The sequence below is a fragment of the Megalobrama amblycephala genome, linkage group LG11, assembly GCF_018812025.1.
Source record: "Megalobrama amblycephala isolate DHTTF-2021 linkage group LG11, ASM1881202v1, whole genome shotgun sequence".
Classification (NCBI taxonomy): Eukaryota; Metazoa; Chordata; class Actinopteri; order Cypriniformes; family Xenocyprididae; genus Megalobrama; species Megalobrama amblycephala.
In genome coordinates, this window is record NC_063054.1 from 31,516,853 (window position 1) to 31,533,287 (window position 16,435).

The window sequence follows — 16,435 nt, forward strand, 5'->3', positions numbered from 1 at the left end:
ATCTCTGTTGAAAAAAACAGCATATGCTGGTTAGGTATGTTTTGAAGCATGGCAGCTGGTTTGAGCTGGTTTAAGCTGGTCCTGAGCTGGTTATAAGATGGTCCTGAGCTGGAGCTATTTGCTTAGGACCAGCACTTGACCAACACTTGACCAGCTTAAACCAGCTCAAACCAGCTGCCATGTTTCAAAACATACCTAACCAGCATATACTGTTTTTTTTTTTTAACAGGAATGTCATATGACAAATATCACATATGTGTGTGAAAATGTACTCCCACTTGATAGGACACTGAAATTCAAGTATTTCCTAACTGATATTTATAATGAAACAGCTGCAGTGTTTATTTTCTGCCTTCCAGAAACATAATTGACAATATTTCTTTGATGCTTTCATGACTTACGTTTTAGGCTTCATATTAGAGAAGTGTAATTTCTTTTCCTCTAATTAGAGTCAACCACTCTGTATCTGCTCCCACTGTTCAGTAATGATGGGCATGTGGCAAGCCTGAGAGAAAGTGCCTCAGATCATCAGCAGTAGCCAATCAGACGTCAAGGACAGTGTCTTCACACCAGCATCCTTACAAATCAAGCACAGGTTTTTTAAAAACTGGTGATCTCATGCTCATTACTTGAAGAACCATGATACTGTATCTCCAGTTTCCCCTCTTGCTTCCTGTTAGGTCTCCACTGACTTATCTATAAAATTTACAAAACTGCTTCTTTTTGGAGGTCTTTGGATATTTTGGGACTGTTTATTTCTCATTGTAGCTCAAGCTTAATGAAAGGCATATTTCCTCCTGGGCTGTTCTGGCTCGCCAAGGTTGGAGCAGTGTCACTCGTTTCCCTAGAGCTCTTAGACATCCTATTGTGTGTATAACAAAAGGAGCACCTGAAGGACATTTGCATCTCCGCAGAGCATCTGAGACATGAATACATATTTTCATGATAAACTTCCTCGTCGGTTCCTGTCATTGTTCTTCGTATATCAAACAATAAAACATATGCAAAGCATGCAGAGCAATTACTCACTAGAGCAGCTTATTTAATTAGCGTTTCCTGCCTTTTCCTATTTGTCATATGCACTATTTTCATTGGTGTGGCCATATGTTGTGTTTTTGTCCAGCAGTAAAAATCTTAAGGAAAGCGAGTTGGATACATCATAATGAGAAACGCTAAGACCAAATTCCCAGTTCCCAATTTTCTCAGGGACGCATCCATCATTTTGGCAAAATATCAAGTACACAGCAATATGCTTCCCCTCTCCCAGATGTTGTTTTCTGACAGAAACCCTAATGATGCTCTGTGTTTTGCTGTATAAAGCATCCCCCTATCTCAAAAGACCTTGGGCGATAGCTGCATTGAGCGATGGATCCCGCTCCCAGGCTGGCTTCAAACAGCATATAAAGCTGTGAATGCACCCCTTAGCCCCTTAGCTCATAAAGTGTGTTTAAGGCTGATCTAACTGTATTCATGAATGAATAAGCAAAAGCAGGATATATATGTACTTCATTCCTAAGCAAATTTATCATGACTGTTTAACCCCCAAAAGTTTTGACATTAAACATAAATACATCTGCACTTTACAGTATGTGTTGCTCCAACAGAGCACTGATGCTCTGATTAAACCATTTTAGAGGCTATGGCTTGTCTAATGAATGGCGAAATCTATATCGCGTTATTTCACAGTTTGACTCAATATTTAAATGATCGCATTAGAGTGAAAAAAAAATATGGAAAAGGCCTAAATTACACTCTGCTAATGCAATAAACAGTCAATTTCAGTCACTTTCAGTAGCAGGCTTTCCAGACAGATTGGCTTTGTTCCAAAACCAAGTGAACTGCCTACGTAGGCAGCATTCTAAAACATGCTTCACAAGCTCCATGATGCCTTCTGAGATAACTAATTGATCATTTTGCTCCAATAATTGTATGTCCTTTGCATTGTTATAATTATTACAGTTTTTTTAATAAATACATTTTGAGTCGAATCTCCTATATGTGGTTTGTGTAAGAAGCACTATAAGACTGCCTTTGTATGCAGCAGACAGCAAGGTGGCTCACCAGATTGGAACAGAGCCATTAATTAAGCAAGCCATATTAAACACAAAATTAAATAGGCATTCACTTTATGATGCAAGTAGTCAATGCTTCTACTAATATAATTAATGTAATAAGAGCTTTATAGGAATAGTGGATTTACATGAGACCACCTCAAATTTTTGAGGTAATACGGAAGAATAACTGACTTGCTGTGGACGTTGATATGTGTCAGATTAGATGAGTAAATGTTGTTTTATGATTATGTGCCATTTTAATTGTATCTGTATAACATTTAATGCAAAAAGCAACCTTTTTTTCCCTTTTTTTTATGACTTTTTTTTTTTTTTACTTTGTCAAATGATTAAATGATCCATTACGCTGTCCACTTTATTGTTGCTTAGTGATTTTTGCATTCTGTAGCTATGGCAGTTAACAGTTTACGATGATTGGTCAGGAAGCAAAAGGGCATTTTCACACTGCACTTAACCAGGGGTTATCATTCTAAACACAGTTTTTAACCCCGGGTAAAGGAACGTTTCACACTTGTAATTTAGAAGCGGGGTTTTTACCCGGGTTTATAAAACCTCCAAAGCAGGGTTAGTATATTTTTGCTGTTGGTGCCAAACTTTTACAGTCTGAAACGATGCAGAGTTAAAATGTTACAGCCAGATGCTTAGCAACAGACAACCAATCACATACTCATATTTGCCTGCTTTGAACAGTCACAGAAACACTTCACATTGAATATAAACAGTAAATTTAGCATTTGAGAGGAAAAATGTCAAATGATGACAGAAAACGCGACAATTTGAGTGAAGAAGAAGAGACCGTTTCATTCTTACCTTTATAGTCCTAAATGTCCATTCAGTATAAACTTGATAGTACAGAATGCTAGAGCTAGCTAGCCTATGTAAACAGGTTGCATGCTGTGTTTATCCAATCAATGACACTGACACAGCAAACTTGCAAATAAGAACATTAACCCAGGGTTTAGGAATGTACAATGTGAAACGTCAGCTAATGAATACCCAGGATTAATTGTTAATCCTGGGTAAATTATGAGCAGCGTGAAACATGAAGCAAGATAACACAGGATTCCGTTTACCTAGGGTTTAGAATAACCCAGGGTTAACTTTTCAAGTATAAAAAGCCCTAATGTGTAGTCTGACAAGTTTCTTATTAATGATAAAAGAAGAATTTAGAAGTCAAAAATCAACAGAATCTGACACAGCAACTATTGTAACAAAAAAAAAAATATTATGTAGTTTGGCTGGCATTAGTTTTGTGTTTTGAGTGGGGAAGACTATGTGTTATTTATACTTAGCTGGTCATTTTGATCTTTTGTTTTTTTCTTGTCCACTGACACTTTTTACAGCCAAAACCTAAAGTCTTCTGTTTTTCTGAGGTGGAGCGCTGCAGGCTAATGGCTGGTGTTTACTCCAAGTCAGAATGTTCATCCTCAAAACAAAGTGCTTTTTGCTGGCCCACTCCTCCTGCTCTTGGGGTGAAGCAAAAATGCTATTTATTTTTAATCAGATCCTCCATTATTGATGCTCCCACTCCTCTGGGTTCTGGCTGCTGTCCTTACCATTCTAACCACATGTTCCTACTTCCTCCACACAATGGGGTGCTGTTGGCCTGTTAACAGAGGCAACATCTCTCTTGACCACGGCCCCGTTTTATATTGTCTATTTTTAACTGTTCACTGGTTACTAAGGCACCTTAAAAACAGTTGCTTTACGCATTTCAGCAGTTGCTGTTGTTCGCCATATGCTCAAAGGCTGTCTTGACCTCCTTCAGGTTTGATTATTAAGTATGTGCAAATTTAGCAAAGGTTTTGACACATGTTAAACTGATGCTTAATTAGTACCACAGAGTCTCATTATTTTGACTCCCTCCTGTCTCTCCCAGGTGTACAACACTGCACTATGACCCCGACCTGCCATCCACCACCATAGTGATCACGTTCCACAATGAGGCACGATCTACCCTACTGCGCACAGTTAGGAGGTAAGGCTTGGACATAAATCCATCTGTTCCATTTTCATGCATATTTGCATATTTTTTTCTTTTTGTCACAAAGAAAATGTACCTTTTAGCCCCCATTGTGCTACATAAAACTAGGCACTATTATTTCCTTTTGCCTTATTCACTTTCAGACAAAATATGCAAAAATTGTATTTTTAGGGGTACAACTGCTTGTCACCGGGGAAGTACTCTCAAAGAGACATATTTGTGTTATTTACCCCTAAAAGGTTCATAGTAGTACCTTAAGGTTTACATGTTACTATTCTAACACCGTGTCTTAACCAGACGCAAAGCCTTAAGATTCCAGCGACAAACAATTTGTCTGTCTACAACAGACGCCACTTTGAGAAGCAATAAAGTCAATCAAAAATATCAGCCAATCAGAAGAGTGCGTAGGCCGGCTCTCTCTGCAAGCTCCCGGCACTCGCAACGAAATGGTTAAGTACATAATCAAATTCATGAATATTACACTATTTTAACATTATTAAAATACATACTGTTACTGAAACAATCTCTGTCATAGAATACACTTGTCTGTTCACAATGAGTTGATCATTTGAACGTTCTTGTTTCCTTTTATTTATTTTGAAGACCTGAATTGTGAATTGTCCATTTGTTGCTTTCATTACGACTATAAAAGACACACAAAATGATATTCAAACTCACATTAGATGCTTTTAACATTAAATAAAACACATGAACAGTACCTGAAATTACCATTTTCATACTTTATGTTGTTGTTCCAGCTGCGACGTCGAGGAAAAATAGAAACCGTTTCTAAAATAGAAACATTGTGTGTCGCCATCATGGCTAGTTAGGACAAAAAATATACCTTTTATTGTGTGTCGCTGCATCACGTCTAGTTAGGACACGGTGTAAGGCACTAATAATATCCACCTTTCAGGGGTGAATAAGGTACAAAGGTGCCCCTGAAGGTACTGCCCCAGTGACAAGCTGTTGTACCAGTAATGGTACAATTTTTGCACATTTATTCTGACACTGCTGGTGCAACTGTTTTTCGCCTTTCGATGTTAAAATCCACTCCACTTTCAATCCTGACCTTTGACCTACTGTAGGTTAATGGAGCAGTGAGCAAGTCTTACTGTAGCTGCAGGTCAGGGCACGTCAATATAGCTTCAGTATAGCTTAGAGTAGGTCACAAGAGACGAGGAGTCCATTTTAATCATCAGTTCCTAAGCAGTTATTTCATTGGAGTAAAGCTTTGTGCATATACTTAAGAATATATTGAGACATTATTTTCCCCATCTTCTAATTACCATAATGCAGAATTAATAATAATGATATCTACATTGCAGTATTTATACTTGCAATTTTACTTTTAATTTATACTTTTAGGTTTGTTAGTTTATTTTGCACTGCCTTAAATTTATGTGGAGTTAAATAAAAATATTTGTTTTTCACTAATGAGAAAATAATGAATTTGTCATGAATTTTCATGAAAATAACATCACAATGCAAATATGTAAATATAAATATATAAAAAAACAGCAGCCATATCACCCTGTAGCCCAAGACTGGTTGCCCACTGAAGCTAAGCAGGGCTGAGCCTGGTTAGTACCTGGATGGGAGACCTCCTGGGAAAACCAGGTAGCTGCTGGAAGAGGTGTTGGTAAGGCCAGCAGGGGGTGCTCACCCTGTGGTCTGTGTGGGTCCTAACACCCCAGTATAGTGACGGGGACACTGTACTGTAACAAGCACCGTCTTTCGGATGAGACGTTAAACCGAGGTCCTGACTCTCTGTGGTCATTAAAAAATCCCATGGCACTTCTCGTAAAGAGTAGGGGTGTAACCCCGGTGTCCTGGCCAAATTCCCTCTATAGGCCCTTACCAATCACGGCCTCCTAATAATCCCCATCCATTGAATTGGCTCTTTCACTCTCTCTCCTCTCCACCTACAGCTGGTGTGTGGTGAGCGCACTGGCGCCGTTGTACTGTGGCTGCCGTCCCATCATCCAAGTGGATGCTGCACACTGGTGGTGGATGAGGAGAGACCCCTGATATGATTGTAAAGCGCTTTGGGTGTACAGTTGTACATATGAAAGCGCTATATAAATGCCTCATTCATTCATTCATGTCTCAATTTTCCTACGGATAGGTTTCATTTTCTTAATGGTCCTAGAAATATTAGGGTTTAAGTATTGTCAAATACTCAGAATATGAATTAACACATGAATAAAAAAAGATTGACGCACCTGAAGTATCAGTGGAATAGTGATGTGTTTTCTGTATGCTAACTATAATATAAAAATGAAAATATTATTTATATTTTTTATTTGGGATGAAATATGACATGTTTTTGTTAGACTCAGCCAAAAACTGTTAAAGCATTAGCAGTATCCAGGTGCAGTTTGGCTCTTGAGGCTGCGGTGAAGTGAAGTGATGTGGTGTGAGGTGTTTTGCCCTCGAGTGTGTGGAATCTAAACTACTCTCATCACACATTAGTCACGGCAGCTCCTGTACACAACAGAAATGACTTTGGCCTGCTTTTACACCTCAACCTTTGTTAAAGTTACCAGCCATTTAACAATAGCTTTGATAATAACGTCAAAATATCCTGTTGACTGACTAGACATGCAAGACACCTTGTTGTCAAAGCTGTATTAAACCTTATCTTTCTATGACCTTTTCCCTATGTGTGGAATCTCTCTCTCTCTCATGCACATGAACACGCTCAAACATCCCTTCACATGAACGCTCTCATAAACTAAACATTCACACAGAGTGGGTTTGAAGTTTAAACCCCAGGCAATTTTTGATGGGTTTTGTTGCTGACAGAGGTTATTACTACAGGGGAGTCCTAAGAGGTGGAAGAGACTTTCCTGAGCATTTCCTGGTTTCTTCAGACTCTCCTTGCGGCTACTTATCAGGCAAAGGAGAGAGAGTGAGAGAGATGTGAGAGGAGGTATGCGGAGAGGCTGTTTGTTTTTCTTCACCCCTCAGGTATAGTGAGGTCAGAACAGACCTTGGCGACATCTACAAAACACAGGCGCTATTTCCTCCTGCCTCAAGATGAGCAGTTCGCACTGTAGACTAAAAAAGCAGTTCAGGAAATGGATAAGAAGGGACATGAATTGATTTGCCAAAAGAGCCTTGAATGAACTTTTAACATTCCTGTGTCAGTATGATGGATGACAAGCAGCTATGTTGCATTATTTGCATCTGAAAGCAGCACAGAGTTTATGCTAAATTATATAAATTGATGGAAGAATTATTTATTCAGATTATTTAATATTTGTATGATATAGCTACTTTATTTTGTAAATTGTATTAATTAATTACATTTTTTAAAATCATTAAATCATACATAGCAGGATATCTTTCAAGATGGCAATACATTACATTGGTCATATCATATGTTTTTATTTTTGTTTTTGTTCACTTAGGGTTGTAATTCAGAAAGTCATTTTTGTAGTTTGTTTTCTATGGGTGTAAAGGTACGCGCATTCTTACCGAACGGTTCACGAGGCAAATTCCAAATAGAATAGAATCATCCCTATGCCCTATGTGAGCAGGGCACGTATGTAGCTGTTTAGAATGCACTTGGCAAAGGGAGCGGCGTAATTTCCTCATTATCTTCAACTGGGATGTTCCCGTGACAACGCAGCACAGTGTCCGTCAGCAGATGTCGCTGTTTTAACGGCATAGTTCTTTTTTTTTTCTTTTTTTACCTAACTGCAAATAAAAACATACATTTTATATTTTAAAAAGTTTTTAAAATATGCTATATAGTACTGTATAAAAAAAAGTAATATATTTAAAATTTAAAAAAATATTAATTGTATATTTGAAGAGTTCATTTGCAAAAACCGATAAACGCCATTAAAAAAAAAAAAAAATGAACTAAGTGCTGTGCATTATTCTCCATATATAGCACGTTCTGTACCCTAAATCCATCTCTCTTCATTTATTTATGCCGGTTATTATTTATATGCAGTTGTCAGTCCTGTATTTGAGTCCTTAATACGGTTACGTTCACACGCAGTACGGTTATTTACGGGAGTGACATCCGCATTCAATATCCGAACTCACACCCGTAAATTTTTTTAGGACTCACAACCGCATTCTCAGAAAATCCGCGCTGTGTGAACGGAACCAGACTGGAAAACTAGTTGTCTGTCACGTGATACAGTGCGACTGTGCGAGAGAGCCGCTCTTCTAAGGTGTTGTGTGTGGTTTCGCTTTCGGTAACTTACTGCGACAGAGATGTGAGCTGTGTGTTATCTGAAGGTGTTAGATCCAGTTACTGTTCTACACCGGAGCGGCTCCCATCAGTTTTGTGTTTTTTTTCCAAATTCAAATGTTGTATCATGCGTGAGACGTCGCAAAGGATGTAACACGTGTGTGCAATGTTTAAAGACTCCGGCTAGCGCGTGTTTACATGCTGCTGTTGGTTAATGAAGTTTTTATGGATGGAGTGATAAACTTTTCAGTTTTATGGACATCGCCATCTTTAATATTACGTTGGTCACTGTCGTTATGGTTACTAATAAGAGAATACGGGCTTGACTCTCAGTGCACCTTCATACAGACAGTGTTCCAAACTCTACTGTAAGTTGCTTTGTGAACAGGACATTTCAAGACTCACACCTGTAAGTAAATGCGGTTGTCAATCCCAAAAACTGACAGTGTGAACGTGGCCATAGGGATGATCACATAGGGCATAGGGATGATCACTTTCATTGGGAACTTGCCCCGTGAACTGTTCGGTACGAATACGCGTACCGTTACACCCCTATTATTTTCTATTAATGGCCTTTCTTGGATCCAGTAGGAAGTTTTAAGTTCAGAATATTACAGTATGTTTTTATATTAGTACAATAAACTATTTTATCTTATAAGATCAAGAAAAAAGTAAATTTTCATATAACTGCTTTAAAGTAGAAAATGAGTTGCAATAACTTCTTTGTCAATGTGTTTTCCCAAATACAGCACAAATTAGAGCCCCATTGACTTGTCCAGTTGTCTGACCCTGTTTTATAGTTCGGATTGGTTTCAAAGCCGCGGTTGGGCGTCAAAGCCAATGGGCTATAATGGTCTAACCTCCTGCAAAGCTACCTACAAAACTAAAAATCAATAGACTGACATTCACTCCCACAGTCAATACAGCAGTGATAGGAAACAGCAGAAGAAATTGGTGTTAAAAGTGCTTTGATTTTTTTATTAGTTTTTAAAGGGTTAGATCACCCAAAAATGAAAATAATGTAATTTATTACTCACCCTCATGTCGTTCAACACCCGTAAAACCTTCGTTCATCTTCCTAACACAAATGAAGATATTGGACAGCAATGCCATTCAAACACTCAAGGTCCATGAAGGTACTAAAGACATATTTGAAACAGTTCATGTGAGTTCAGTGGTTCTTAATATTATGAAGTGACAAGAATACTTTTTGTGTGCCAAAAAAACTAAATAAAGACTTTTCAATAATATCTATATGGGCCGATTTCAAAATACAGAGCTTTTATTAATCGAATCAGTGAATCAGAGCGACAGAGTCACATGATTTCAGCAGTTTAGCCGTTTGATAGGAGATCCAAATCAATAATTCGAAACAAAAGATTCATAAAGCTCAGAAGCTTCATGAAACAGTGTTTTGAAATCGTATTATCTGTTATGTTTTAAGACGTGAACGTTAGGTTAACTTTTGGGGAAAAACATCTGAAGTGTAACATTATATTAGATCCGTGTGATATATTAATGTTAATCAAACAACTGTGGAATTATGAAAAAAAAAGTTGAATTATATATATATATAATTTTTTTTTTCCTATGGATATGGGCTTTGACTTGGTTTTTTTTTACTTGGCCAAATTGGGTGGTAAAAGGTATGGTTGCTTAGGTGATTATGTTTTGGCACCTTCAGAAAACTTTAACTCGATTTTTCTCAAAATTGACTTTGCTGATTCTATTGACTTCAAACAGTGTAGCTCAGTCATTTTTTGTTGGATTCCAACAAATCATACATCATTTTGAATCATTTTTCAAAATTTGCTCATTGCTTATACAGGTGCTGGTCATATAATTAGAATATCATCAAAAAGTTGATTTATTTCACTAATTCCATTCAAAAAGTGAAACTTGTATATTATATTCATTCATTACACACAGACTGATATATTTCAAATGTTTATTTCTTTTAATTTTGATGATTATAACTGACAACTAAGGAAAATCCCCAATTCAGTATCTCAGAAAATTAGAATATTACTTAAGACCAATACAAAGAAAGGATTTTTAGAAATATTGGCCAAATGAAAAGTATGAACATGAAAAGTATGAGCATGTACAGCACTCAATACTTAGTTGGGGCTCCTTTTGCCTGAATTACTGCAGCAATGCGGCGTGGCATGGAGTCGATCAGTCTGTGGCACTGCTCAGGTGTTATGAGAGCCCAGGTTGCTCTGATAGTGGCCTTCAGCTCTTCTGCATTGTTGGGTCTGGCATATCGCATCTTCCTCTTCACAATACCCCATAGATTTTCTATGGGGTAAGGGTCAGGCAAGTTTGCTTGCCAATTAAGAACAGGGATACCATGGTCCTTAAACCAGGTACTGGTAGCTTTGGCACTGTGTGCAGGTGCCAAGTCCTGTTGGAAAATGAAATCTGCATCTCCATAAAGTTGGTCAGCAGCAGGAAGCATGAAGTGCTCTAAAACTTCCTGGTACACGGCTGCGTTGACTTTGGACCTCAGAAAACACAGTGGACCAACACCAGCAGATGACATGGCACCCCAAACCATCACTGACTGTTGAAACTTTACACTGGACCTCAAGCAACGTGGACTGTGTGCCTCTCCTCTCTTCCTCCAGACTCTGGGACCCTGATTTCCAAAGGAAATGCAAAATTTACTTTCATCAGAGAACATAACTTTGGACCACTCAGCAGCAGTCCAGTCCTTTTTCTCTTTAGTCCAAGCGAGACGCTTCTGACGCTGTCTGTTGTTCAAGAGTGGCTTGACACAAGGAATGCGACAGCTGAAACCCATGTCTTGCATATGTCTGTGTGTAGTGGTTCTTGAAGCACTGACTCCAGCTGCAGTCCACTCTTTGTGAATCTCCCCCACATTTTTGAATGGTTTGTGTTTCACAATCCTCTCCAGGGTGCGGTTATCCCTATTGCTTGTACACTTTTTTTCTACCACATCTTTTCCTTCCCTTCGCCTTTCTATTAATGTGCTTGGACACAGAGCTCTGTGAACAGCCAGCCTCTTTTGCAATGACCTTTTGTGTCTTGCCTTCCTTGTGCAAGGTGTCAATGGTCGTCTTTTGGACAACTGTCAAGTCAGCAGTCTTCCCCATGATTGTGTAGCCTACAGAACTAGACTGAGAGACCATTTAAAGGCCTTTGCAGGTGTTTTGAGTTAATTAGCTGATTAGTGTGTGGCACCAGGTATCTTCAATATTGAACCTTTTCACAATATTCTAATTTTCTGAGATACTGAATTTGGGATTTTCCTTAGTTGTCAGTTATAATCATCAAAATTAAAAGAAATAAACATTTGAAATATATCAGTCTGTGTGTAATGAATGAATATAATATACAAGTTTCACTTTTTGAATGGAATTAGTGAAATAAATCAACTTTTTGATGATATTCTAATTATATGACCAGCACCTGTATATATATATATATATATATATATATATATATATATATAATATATCTGTGTTAGGGGTGCAACGGTTCTCTGTAAAAAATCGAACCGTACTGTTCTCCACTTACGGTTCGGCACGCACTTGCACCGCGGTCCATCTCGAATGGCGATGCATCTATAGGCTAATATGGTTTGTTTAAAATAGCAACGTGGAAAACAGACAGACAGAGTTCAGATAATGTATGTTTCAGTCGATGGATGCGCATTCTGGCTTCTAAAAATGTTACAACAACGATAATCAGAAAGTGTGGACAAAACAGTCACTCTTTGTAAACTTTGTTCAATGCGAGTGCCGTGTGCTCTAATGTCCAGTCATTTACGGCGTCATCACCCGGGTGTTGATAGCGCGCGAGCGCAGGTGAGACCTGAACAGCACACGTTGCTATCTGTGTCTGCCTTGCTAATTTAAACATTCAAGAGCAAGACACGAAAGAGAACTCGTGCGCTTCAGCGGACAAATTCCTACAAAAATGATGTCAACATGCCCGTCTAGGTGAGTATCCTAGCAAACATAGTCGGTTATGTCTTAAGTGAACATATATTAGTCGAGAAAGATAGCGCATGTGTAACAGTAGGTAATGGATCGTGCATCTCTTGAAGGGAAAAAACTACTGTTAGATACCTGAAAAATCTGAAAAGCACTGTTTATTTATTTGAATAGTTGCTTGTAGTTTGATAATTTTTTTTTATTTTCTTTATTTTTATTTGACATTAATCCCATTTTCCCTGAACATAGCACATACCGAACCGTACCGAAACCGTGACCCTAAAACCGTGATAGGAACCGAACTGTGAGCATTTTGAACCTTTGCACCCCTAGTCTGTGTGTGTGTGTGTGTGTGTGTGTGTGTGTGTGTGTGTGTGTGTGTGTGTGTGTGTGTGTGTGTGTGTGCGCATATATATATATGTGTGTGTGTGTATATGTATTCCTGTTTGGGAGAAGACAGGGTATTTGTGAGGCGTTTGACTGGAATGATGATCTTAAAGCTCTGCAGAGATTCCTAGTGAATTTGAAATGTGCATATTTACACTTGTGTATATGTGAGCTTTTGTACATGAGCAGTACAGGGAGAGCTGTGATGAATGTGTCTCACTGACTCAGACATGTGGAAACATACCTGTGAGCGTGAGTGCAATGCAATCAGTCACCTAGCGTGAGGACAAAGAAAAGAGGTTTAGAGGAGGTCTGTGCTCTTCAACTGCACAGCACTGTAACAACATAACTTTATTTATTTATTTCTGGCTCTTTTTTTTGTGGTTCTGTTTTACAGTTTTATGCATAATATTATTTCTGAAGATACATTTATAGTCAACCTAATAGCATAATATTGGTATACAGTAGCTAATAAGACTTTCTCTTCAGAAATGGATCTCATGTGATATGTTAAACTGGATATGAGGTGTGACCCGTAAAGAACTCAGCAGTGAGTTATGGTGTATGTTTTGAAATGAAATTAAAGTACTTCTGCTGTATTCTTTTTCCCTTCTAATAGTTATTTGAGAATTTTCAGAACGACCGCTTTCTGTATGTGAATAAACAATTATTATTACAGTTTCAGTATTTTATATACAAATCTGTGTGACTATGTATATAGACCAGTTTTTATTTTAGTTTTATTTGTTAATACTATTATAGTATTTTTTTTTTTTTAAATTAGCTTTTATGTTTATAATTTAAGTTTTCATTTTTAAGTTTTAATCATTTTGTTATGTGCTTTTTGGCATTTTTATTAGTTTTATTAATAAAAATTTTTATTAATCAAAATACTTATCTTAAATTTGTTTTTATTTCTATTTTAGTCATTTTAGTACTTCAGCTTAAACTTGATTTCAGTTACAATAGTAGGCAAGGCAATATTTCTAATTTTTGTTTAAGTTTTTGAGTTTAAGTTTTTCATCTAATATTTATATTTTATTTTATTTCAATCGCTGAAAACAATTTTTATGAATTTTAGTTTTAGTTAACATTAACAGCACTGATATAGACCTCAAGAAAGATTAATTTTATAGCCCACAGCCTAAAGAGATTTGTATTACAGTTTTCTGCTGGACAGCAATTCAGACAGTTTTAATTCTGTTTCTTTTCAGTGTATTGAATCGGACTCCTGTGCATCTGATTCATGAGATCATACTGGTGGACGACTTCAGTGAAGATCGTGAGTACCAGCACTGTGTATTATAGCATATTTAAAATTATACATTTTACAAATTCATATTCTGATGTCATGACTCTTACAGTTACAATACATCTGATAAATATTTCAAATAAATGAATTCATTTAAATCTATTTTTTTCTTTTCAGCAAATGACTGCCTTCTTCTCACCAAGTTGCCCAAAGTAAAGTGTCTTCGCAATAAACAGAGAGAAGGTAGGCCAGTGATGACGTCTCTGTCACTCTCTCTCTCTGCCTGTGAATTAAATATTTCATTTTGGGCTGGCAACACGCCTGTTTGTAATACCATCCAGATTCTAAAAGCAGCTGTTTGCTTTTTGCCCGTGCACTGGTGAGTGTTTTAACAGCAGGTGGTGCGTTACTGGGAGGGTGACTGTGAACAGACTGTGAAGAAGATTACTGCACATTGACTGAAGCTCTGGCCAGTGTTTCACACTTCCTTACATGTACTGGTTGCACAGGTGGAAAACAGAGCAGATACAGTTCCCCCGCCACGCACTCGTGCTGTCATTCATATCTTTCCATTCCGATGAACAGATATATTAAGTCTAGAGGGTGACAGAACACGGATTAGTTGGCAAGCAGCTCACATAAACATAGATTTAAACTCTTGATAAAAAAAATAAACATTTAAAAATCCATTTGTAAGCAGAGCATTTCGATGTGCATCTAACTGAAAACATTGGTCTTAAACCGTTATAGCAAATATTGATTTTGCCACTGCCATACAGCCTGTGGCAGATTTTATGTCGGCCGTTGTTTGGAATGGCTGTCCGAGCCCTTAGAGATTGACTTGGGTTAAAATGCCCACTTAATGTTTAATGAAATCCTATTAGCACAGTTTAACAACATTATGGATGTTGAAAGGTTAAGTCATCTTTATGGCTGGTTACCTTTTTGGTAAATTAAGCAGGTCAAGCTTTACATAAATTTCCATGTCCAATTTGGATTTAAATTCCCCATTTAGTTTATTAGCACTATGCTTTTAATGTCACTGGGCCAAAATGCATTCAGACGTTAATAACTAGATTTTCATACTTTCTGAAGGTGATATGAGTAGGGCTTCCTTGTGCAAAACTCGCCGCCACAATGCAAAGATGTTATGGATGATTGCAGGGTGTTGCTATGTGTTCTGAGCAGTGGTATTTTAGTATCATTTATATACCATTATAGTATGTATTAATATTTTGAATAAGATTTTTCATTATTTTTCTTTTCAGGTTTCAGTTTAATTTCAGTTAAAATTGTAATAATTTTGTTATTTGCTTTTGTCATTTTTTTTTATATTTCTTTTTTATTATTTATTAATTTATTTAATATTTATTTATTTTGCTTTAATTTATTTTTAGTTCAGTTTTAGTTTTAATATTTTTTGTGCTTGAACTTAAACTTATTTCAGTTAGTTGCAAAGGCAACATTTGTAATTTTTAAGTTTTGTAAGTTTGTTTTTCATCTAAAATACATATTTTATTTTATTTCAGCTTTATTTTAAAGAGATAGTTCATTCAAAAATTAAAATTCTGTCATCATTTACTATGTTGTTCCAAACCTGGGGTGCGTTTCCTAAAAGCATCGTTAAACTGGTTCTGTCATTACTAACATAGTTCAACGATTTGGTGTTTCCCGAAACCACAGTTTAAACAAACGTTCGCAAACTGCATCGCAAACTTGTATGGTTGGAATGACATCTCTAGATGTCGTCAGAAGCATAGTTTCTATTTTTTATGACATGTGGACTTAATAAATCGTTATCTTGAGCAAAATAAGCAAGCTGACATCAAGTACAATCTCTTTTATTTTGAATACATACAAATGTCATTTACATCTTTTAGTTTGTCAAGAGATTTAAAACGTTGTTTTTGAAGGGTGCGCATCTAGGCCTGTCGCGATAGTCAATATATCGACTTATTGCACGATATATGGACATGACCTCGATCATTTTTGCTGACGTGATATATTGCCAGTTATGTTTACATAAAAATTAATGTCACTGACATTTTGCCGATCGTGCTGTCTCTGTCGACTCGTCTGCTCTCCAAGGCGAAAGCTGGCCTCAGGCAGCTCCTTCATACAAAGAACTGACACCATCAGTCAGTTTGGAAGAATAAGTGCAAATGCACTCAGTTTCTGCAATCCACTGGTGCAAATATAAACATGACAGTGCAAAATGGTGCACGCTCACAGCTAGTTTCACACAGGACGCGGCAGTCGTGAGTGTCTAGTTTGTTTTCATAGATAACGCGTTTTTGCATTCCACTGCGCGGTTTTTCCTTTGAAACGTGTTTGTTTGTCTGTTGCACTCGCGTCTTTTTAAGCATCTCGTGCATGACGTGGCGCTAAAACGCGGCATTCAAGTTAAAAGTTACAAGTTTTTCAAACAAGCTTCTAGAAACACAGAAGGCCATAGACTGCTAAATCTGTGTCTTCTGCTACTACTGATTTCTGCTAGTCGATTTCTTATCAAAACAATACTCGAGTTACTCGACTGATCGTGGTTCATGCTACTGTAAATGAAAA

At 37.3% G+C, this 16,435-nt stretch overlaps 1 protein-coding gene and 1 pseudogene across 4 annotated transcripts in view; both read left to right on the top strand.

Moving 5' to 3' along the window:
* galnt14 (UDP-N-acetyl-alpha-D-galactosamine:polypeptide N-acetylgalactosaminyltransferase 14 (GalNAc-T14)) overlaps positions 1 to 16,435 on the top strand; it is a 50,868-nt gene that overhangs the window by 14,196 nt on the left and 20,237 nt on the right. For all 4 annotated transcript variants that reach the window (XM_048207434.1, XM_048207435.1, XM_048207436.1 and 1 more), the window contains exons 3-5: positions 3,952 to 4,050; positions 13,833 to 13,900; positions 14,048 to 14,113. In XM_048207434.1, the coding sequence (XP_048063391.1) occupies positions 3,952 to 4,050; positions 13,833 to 13,900; positions 14,048 to 14,113 (233 nt within the window). The remainder of the gene's footprint in view (positions 1 to 3,951; positions 4,051 to 13,832; positions 13,901 to 14,047; positions 14,114 to 16,435) is intronic.
* On the top strand, positions 5,573 to 5,689 carry LOC125279150 (annotated as a pseudogene).